General features: G+C 34.2%; 1 protein-coding gene across 1 annotated transcript; it reads right to left on the bottom strand.

The window, feature by feature from the left end:
• Window positions 1-4,976: 4,976 nt before the first annotated feature.
• Window positions 4,977-8,500, bottom strand: LOC18041692 (putative clathrin assembly protein At1g03050). The gene is made up of 3 exons (XM_006432386.2): window positions 8,387-8,500; window positions 7,000-7,700; window positions 4,977-6,085 (listed from the first exon to the last, which is right to left on the bottom strand). Exons 2-3 carry the CDS (start codon window positions 7,640-7,642, stop codon window positions 4,977-4,979), a joined length of 1,752 nt encoding a protein of 583 aa, XP_006432449.1. The 5' UTR covers window positions 7,643-7,700; window positions 8,387-8,500.
• Between the last annotated feature and the right edge of the window lie 527 nt (window positions 8,501-9,027).

The following is a 9,027-nucleotide window of genomic DNA, read 5'->3' as shown; positions in this document are numbered from 1 at the left end:
AAAGGCAAATGTGGTAGCTGACGCCTTGAGTAGGAAATCATCTGGGTGCATGGCACATCTAACCACTATGAAAAATCATTTGGTAAAGGACTTGAGGAGATGTGGGATTGAGGTAGTTACTCATGGGCAAGCAGACTTGTTGGCATATTTAATAGTCCAACCCACTCTAATTGATAAAACTAAGATAGCTCAAAACAACGACATGGAACTCAATAAAATCTGTGAAGAGGTGAACAAAAGACATCAACCCAATTTCGGACTTGACAATGGAGATGTATTATGGGTAGGACAAAGGCTATGCGTGCCAGCAGATAAAGAGATAAAGACAGAGATCTTAAAAGAAGCTCATAAGTCACCTTATAGTATGCATCCTGGTAGTACTAAGATGTATTGTGATCTAAAATAGAGTTTTTGGTGGAAGAATATGAAGAGAGATATTGCTGCTTTTGTATCTCGATGTTTAGTTTGCCAACAAGTGAAGATCGAACATCAAAGACCAGCAGGAACTTTACAACCGCTTCGTATTCCACAATGGAAATGAGAACACATAACAATGGATTTCGTCTCTGGATTACCTCGTTCTAGAAGGGGATGTGATTGTATTTGGGTAATTGTTGATCGATTGACAAAATCAGCCCATTTCTTGGCAAGGAGGAGTACAAACAGCGTAGGGCAACTAGCTAAGTTATTCATTAAAGAGATAGTAAGGCTTCATAGAGTTCCAGTGTCAATAGTGTCTGATAGAGATCCATTGTTTCCTTCAAGATTTTGGGCTAGCTTACACAAAGAGATGGGGACAAAATTAAGATTTAGCATTACTTTTCATCCACAGACAGATGGACAATCCGAAAGGACTATCCAAACCCTCGAGGATATGCTTCGAGCTTGTGTACTAGACTTGAGTGGTAGTTGGGAAGAACGCTTAATGTTAATCGAGTTTGCTTATAACAATAGCTTCCACTCAAGTATCGGCATGGCACCGTTTGAGGCATTATATGGAAGAAAGTGTAAGTCCCCAATCTGTTGGGATGAGGTTGGTAAAAGAAAACATTTGGGTCTAGAATTGATACAGATTACCGTTGATAAAATCAAGTTGATTAGAGAACGTCTTCAAACAGCTCAGAGTAGACAAAAGAGTTATACAGATTGTCGTAGACGTGAGTTAGAATTTGAAAAAAAGAGACTTTGTTTTCTTGAAGGTATCGCCATGGAAAGGAGTGTTTCGGTTCGGGAAGAAAGGGAAGCTTAGCCCTAGATTCATTGGACCATTTGAGATTTTAGAGAAAATTGGTCCTGTGGCTTATCACATAGCTTTACCACCGGCTCTATCTAGGCTTCACAATGTGTTTCATGTGTCTGTTTTAAGAAAGTATGTAGCAGACCCTTTACATGTGCTACACTATCAACCAATTCAGATATCAGAAGACATGTCCTAAGGAGTAGGGTTATTCCCTTAGTTAAGGTATGTTTGAAGAACCATTTTGTTGAGGAAGCCACATGGGAGCGAGAGGCAGAAATGTTGGAAAAATACCCTCAACTCTTTTATGCATAAGGCAATCTTTGAATTTCGAGGACGGAATTTTTAAAGGGGGGAGGAAATTGTAAGGTTCAATTCTCTCACCTAAATATGGTAGAATTCATTTTGAGCTAATAAGCCCCTTTAAGTATTAAATCATATTAATAATATATAATATTTAATTTTAAGAGAAGTAATGACATAAGTGATGATGCAATGACTAAGTAATAATGACATAATTTATGACATAAGTGATGATGTAAGAAAGTTGTAGAGATAGATAAGAATTCTAGAAACTAGTAAGGTATTTATGAAAGATAATTTCAACAATTGATCAAGAGTTGTAGTGGCAAAATCCTAGCCATCCATTAGCCTTAAGGAATCCTATAAATACCCCCTAACCCCCTTTCATTTTCAATCCAACCTAGGAATTAAAACATTTGTTTAGGAGAGAATCAAAGCAATTGGTAAGTTTACTCTCCTTATTCTCCATGAGATTTCCAATCACTCTATTTAGGACTTATATTAGCATGATTTTAGATTGATACAGATTATAATACATGATTTAAGGTGTGTTTAGGTTCTGTTTAGGGTTTTGATTTATTGTGGTTTTAATAATCAACCCTTGGTGTATTAAGCACGCTGAACAAATTGTTGACAATATGAGTATCTCGAAGTTAAACATATATTTTCTGAATAATGTTTCTTAAGAACTTTATATTTCTGAAAACTAGACATGTAGGCTTATTGATTAAATTTTATTTCATAAGATTTGACTTTGTTTTCAATTTTATATGGATTTTTTAATCGAACACTAATACACTAGAAAACTGTGATTCCATCAAGGCAATCGGATTCATAAACTTATTTGTACTGTTAAATGAACTCAAAACATTCTTAGATTTTATATAGGAGTTGATACATGTGTCTAGTATTCCCAGTTTTAATTTCATAATTTTCTGATTAGTATCTGATTTTATAAAATTCTCAGAATACGTTTTGTTCGGTTAAGATACTCTGAAACAGTTTTGAATTTGTCAAGCAATAAATAGTTTTGAAAACGTTTTTGGTATCGGATCCTCTTGGAAATTTTATATGAGGTACCCATGGATGACCAGAATGGTTCTATAGAATATTATGTCATTTTGAGTTTTAGATTAAGAGTTAAAATTTTAAGAATCAGACTAGTACGGGTATGAATTAGCAAATCAGATTCTTAGGATAAGTTATTGATAGTTATATCTTATATTTGTTAAGGTGTTGGAGGTGATTGAGGCTTGTAGAGGCTTAGAGGTGTGTTAGTTCAAATCCCTTTATTGAGGTAAGTAACTTCATTCCTAATATACTGGATATGTCTAAGTATTTTGATATTATTATAATAGTTTTTTTTATACTACTTAGAAGATAAATAGATTTTCATTACAAAATCAGTTTATGAAAATGTTTTCAAATCTAAATCCTTTTAACAAAATATTTCATAAATGCTTTTCAATATTTAAATTATTTTATAACATGACTGCCTTTTATAATTTTGTCTATAAAATATTGTGCAAGCCTAAATTATTGTTATGGACTTTCATGAATCTGATATGAATGTTTTGTACCCATATCTGATTTCAATTATTGATGATTGTATGGGATTCCAAATGTTTTGGCTCATTGTCCATAGTTATTCTGATTCTGATCGTAATATACGATATATCTGTCTGGACTAGTACTGGGTTTCTATTTTGAGTGTGCACATGATATTCTGATTCTGTTTCTGGCCGGGTCTCCGGGACTATAGGTGACACTATGTGACATGAGCTAACTATCTGCTTTTTGTGTACGTGTTATGTGATTTGCTTTCACAATTGATTATTCTTTAGATATTCTGAATTATTATGAAATTATGTTATTTTATTGAAATATATCTTTTGATGAAATTTATGAATTGTAACATATATGTTTTAAATAAAAGAAGGCTTGAAATATTTTTGGTATCGATTGGGCTAGTGTGTTAGGAATGGTTTTACTTATAGAGTTGACGGCTCACCCCTCGTCATTACTTTTTGCAGATTAAGTTCCGTTTGAAAGGTGTGCCTAGCTTTGGAGTTAGTGATTTCATTTCCGTTTGCTATTTGAATAAGAAGAGGAATGAGCTAATGTTTCTATTTAGTTTATTTTTGTTATGAACTTGTAATTTGGAGTTTGAAACTTTAGTTATTTTTGGGAGAGACTATTTAGTGTAGAATGTGTGAATTTGTGGATTTATTTGAATAAGAATTTGAGGTATTTCAGTTTGAAATTTATGAGTAAGGATTATGATTTGTAAGTAACCTCCTTATTCACGTGCTTCGTACGTGTTAGATTTGGGGCGTTACAATTCAAGTGTTTGTTGTGGAAAAACTCGAGCAACGAAACATATTTTGCTTTCATTAAGCTTGTTAGGCAACAAGAACACTTTTGTTGCCAAAAAATTGCGTAGGGCAACCAAATATTTTGTTGCCATATAATCTAATTTTCTCACCTATTCCACATCATTAAGAAGAACAAAATTTGTTTAACTATAGCGATAAAGACTAATTTTTGTTGCAAGACATGAATTTTAGCAATAAAGTAAGTTTTGTTGCAAAAGAATTTGTAGCCAATAGTGTTTTTTCTTGTAGTGATATTTTATTTATTTATAATATATTAATGCTATTTTATTTATTTATAATATATTAATGCTATTTTAATTTTGTTGTTATATATTTGTAACAATTGTGTAAGTGGCTTATTAGTATGCTTAAGTACTCTAGGAAGAGTCTATCATGGAGGCCATACGTTGCTTAAGGAATCTAAATTTTAAGTATGTCCATTTGTTACCTCTCCAATCTTTCTTGAAAACTTAGCTGGTGTATTTCCACATACAATGTAGGTTGTCTTATATCACTTACTAATAGTGATTTTGTAACACTACTAAAAAGATGAAATCTTACACTACTAGTATAATCTTGTTTGAAACTTAAAAAAATTTGTCATCAAATAATTTGGATGTAATGTTGATTTTATTTGTGCTTATATTTTAATATTTTAATTTTATGTTAATCTTCTATTAATGACATTGTATGATTAATAATATATTCTTGTCCAATAAGTCAAAAACTACCGATTAAAGTTCAAAAGTGATCAATACAAAAATCAAATGAGCCCTAAAATGCCGAACTAAAGAAGTATAAAGAAGAACTAAAAGGCATTTTTCAAAGTTTTTCCTGGTACTAAAAAGTATCGAGTTATATTTGTACATCATATACACTACCCTACTGAGCATACCATGAATTTACACAACCAAAGATTCAACCACAAATGTTTTGATTTTTTTCCCCCTTCTCTCTTTTAAAGCAATATGTACTCATTGCATCAAGGAAAAAGAATTGAAAGAAAGGGAAAAGAAAGACTAATAATGCATAAAAGACCAACCCTATATCAAATGCTCCAATTAATAGCCGTGAGTGTAACCTCCCATGTTGTAAGTATTGGGTTGCAGCTTTGTTATTCCAAGCTGCCCTTGCATCCCGTCCCTTGCATACTGCTGCCACATTAGCTGCTCTTCCACCAAAAGCTTCTGTTTTTTCTCAAGATCTGACATTTGTACGAATGGTGGGGGTGCCACTGCACATGACGCTGCAAATGGATCGGTAGGTAGAGTAGCGCCAGCTTGCGTTGTTGGTGGTGCTGGCAGTGCCAGCATTGCGGGCCTTCCTGCTGACCCAAGGGCAACGCTACTAGCACTCCCACTAGCTTCTGCACTAGCCATTGCAACCGCTGTAGCACCTTGTTGATACATGCCATCGAGTAATAACATATCGAAACCGCCCCCAAGTGCTGCCGTCTGATGATTCAAATTGCTTGCTGATTGAACTAATGCCGTCTCCCAGTCTGCTGTTTCGTCTTTAAAGGCTTCCCATGCTGTACGACCAGCCCCTGCTTGATCCACAGGAGCATTGCCGCTATCAAATAATGCTAAGGCCAATTTGTCAGCTTGCTCGTCGCATGTCGCCGAGTCCTCTCCCAAGTTCAAAAGGTCAGCCTCTTTCTCTGTATCTTTGGTTTCTTGTTTAACATTTTCTTCTTTCTTCTCTTCTTCGGCTGGGGTTGACTCCTCAGGTGCTGGTAGCGCTTTCGTTTCATTCATATCTTCTTGATTTGTTGTTTCAGCATCTTTATCATTATCATCTTGCTCTTGCTCGGGTTCGTTCGTCAACTGAAAATCTACGTTTTTCTTACTTTGAGCCAATGCAGACTTGTCCCGTATAAAATCATCCATGAGTTCAAGCTTTTTATATGTTATCCTTTCGACTTCTGGGTACTCAGAAGAGCGTGCAATGCCCACGGTCTTGCACCAGCCGTAGAACGAATCTAGCTCATCATATTGCTTTGAGACACGGCAAAAGATGTCGTAAACCTTAACGGAGTCAGGAACCTCTAACTCCATGAAACGGTCAATCAATATGCCCAGTATTTCTGTTATGTCATAATATATTTGAAAACTTTCTTTCACAACAGGATATAGAGCGACAATTACGACCCTGTTGTTCTTCGCTGAACCTGTATATATTAATAATAATAATAAGAGAAAACCAAATGAAAACATTTAGAAGCAAGAGAAGGATTATCCGATACTTGGGCTAACTCTGATAGAAAGTTGTGATTTGTGGTTATATATATAATAAAATATAGGAAAAAATTTCAATTCGACTTATAATCCGCAATTCAAATCTAGGATTAGTTGACAATGATATGAAAAAATTATTATAATACTGTTAGATAGTTTACAATGATATAAAAATATGTTCACATTATCATTAATTCATTATAAATTTTAATAAAGTTCAGGATTTCAAGCCAGATCACTAATATACATACATACATGCATACATCGATACATATATATATACACACACACACTAAATCTTAGCTGTCCACAATTATAACTACATACAAATTAGTAAGAGATAGGCAAAATGGAATTATTTAAATCCAATTTATCATGTTTAAACTAAGCATTAAGTGTTAAGCAAGGTATAAAATTCTAGCTTATTTAATAAATTTTGTCAGTTATTTTTACCTAAAATTCAGTATTAAATGATAAATATAATTAAACATGACACATGCAATTGATGTAAATCATTGAAATTAAGTTTTATTCAGCATTGTATGATAAAAACAAGACAAAATTTTACAATACATTAGAGGTACCATATCAGCCATACAATAGGCAAATAATTTTATGGCAAGTGTACATTTATTTTGAAAGACCACCATACCAGTTGTGGTTAAATTAAAATTTAATCATACATGTCATACATACATCAATTAGTTATATTTTTTCTGATGTATTGTCGAGTTCCTCTAAAAACGAACATGCCACAGCAATTAATGCACACGTTCGTGTATCATGATCATGTCTATGCATGGCATGTATTAATTAATTAATTATTAGATTTTTAAAAAAAATAAACCTGTTGGCCGGCAAGCTAAAAAGCGCTCAAGGACCTGTTGCAAATGTTGTATTCTTGAAAAGAGATGCTCAATTTTCATGTCACGGACTGGTGTGGCTCTGGCACAGGCTGGGGCTGAGCTTGCCTCTTCTTCATCTTCATCAATTCCGAACATGCTACGCTTACCACGGCGGCCTTGCATCCTGAACTCCAGCCGCTCATCAAGATATAATGCATACGTACGGACAAATGCAGAGTAGTCCCATGAATTAGAGCGCGAGGTGTCACGGAAATCTGACATGTTGAGAAGCCGAGTCCCACGCCTCGTTGAGAAAAATATCTCCTGCTCATATGCTGGATCGCCCTCAGAAAGCAACCGTTGGATCAAAATCAGCGTCTTAAGTGCCACCGTCCAATTTTTGGTCTTATTGAGACGTTTGGAGATGATGTTTACACACGCACTTATGTAAGCACGGGAATAGCATGTTAGGCTAAGTATTTCTCGAATGTGTTTTTCCTCGGCGGGGTATTCCTCGTGTCTTGTTGCCTTCACAATGGCTACTTCAAGATCTGAGAGTGAATTGCTACTGCCCACTTTCGCTAGCCCTATGCTTGTCTTGTCCTTCACTGCCCCTATGGCCTTTTTGAACTTGCTTGGAGCCATGGATTTTTTTTTTCTCCAATGTTCTTCTGATATCTTCTTATCACACCTATAAGCCACCCTGGAGTGCAATAAAGAAATACCAATATATTAGATATTTTATCTTTCTAATGTGGTGCGGGTAGGTGGGTGACTTTGAACTTTCATAACAAATTACCAAATTTTTTAACAATTATGTTATTTTGTATAGGGATCGAAGGTGAGTTAATTTCAGCCTTTTAAATTACAGATACTATTGAAATTATTCAATTTTTAGCGGAGCATATATAGAGCAAAAGATTTTGATTTACAATGACAGTGATTATGAGTCATGGCAGCAGAAGATTAGATACATCGGGATCTAGGGAGTACTTTTTTTTAGCAGGGATGTATAAAATCAATTTCTATCCTAAGATTACTGTATAACATATTCAATAATCGAGTAGTTAATAAAAAATAAAAAGATAAAAAAACAAAAAGAGAGATAAATCCACCATCACGTCCCAAAACAGATTTGTGATGTATGGGAATAAAATAAATTTGATTTAATTCTAAATATTTAACAGAAATTAAATTTTTACAAAATCAACACTAATTTTGACCTTTTACTTCAAGAATATGCGGGGAGACGGTCTTTTTATTATTAAAAATAATAATTTTGGCATTGTTTAAATTTGATAATTAAATTGCTGGGAAACTAATTAATTTGCTAAGACTGCGTAGAAATTATGGATTGCAGATATACAATAATTTCATGAATCTAAGTACCTTTACAGATCGAGGCTTCAAATGGATGAATCTAATATTTAACTCGAGCTTTTGTACCAAATGATGTGGACCTAGAGTGCAGTCATTGAATCACGTAGATCACAAAATTATAATTTATGCAACGAAAATTAAAGAGAATGCAAATCAATGTGAAAGGAAAGAAATCTCTTTTGATCTTCCTTGTGGTGTATCCTTTCCTTCCCTAATCTTCTCTCTCGCTGTGTGTGTGTGTGTGTGTGTGTGTTTCTCGGTTCTTGGAAAGCACTCTCTTTTTTATCTTCCTTCCTTGTCGTGTATCCTTTCCTTCCCTAATCTTCTCTCTCTCTCTCTCTCTCTCTCTGTTCCTGTAAAGAAAGAATTTACACCCTCCCCTCAACGAAAGCATGCATTTGCCATTATTGTGGCATGGAATGAGGAAATTCAATGGAGTCTAGTGAGCCACGTGGCAAAAAGTTTTAGATATTATAATATGTTTTCTACACGGGGTAGAAATTTAATCTTTTTTTTAGTTAATTCTTCTAGTTATTATTACTCTTATTGTTTATGGTTTTAAATTAAAGATGGTCTTAACTCATTTCGTTTACCATATTTTGACCTTTTCAAAGATGTGACCACCTTTAGAAGAAGCTTAGATCACTATC

The sequence above is a fragment of the Citrus clementina genome, unplaced genomic scaffold, assembly GCF_000493195.1.
Source record: "Citrus clementina cultivar Clemenules unplaced genomic scaffold, Citrus_clementina_v1.0 scaffold_5, whole genome shotgun sequence".
NCBI lineage: Eukaryota > Viridiplantae > Streptophyta > Magnoliopsida > Sapindales > Rutaceae > Citrus > Citrus x clementina.
The sequence above is the reverse complement of the archived record's forward strand: the minus strand, read 5'-3'. Positions and strand labels throughout refer to the sequence as shown.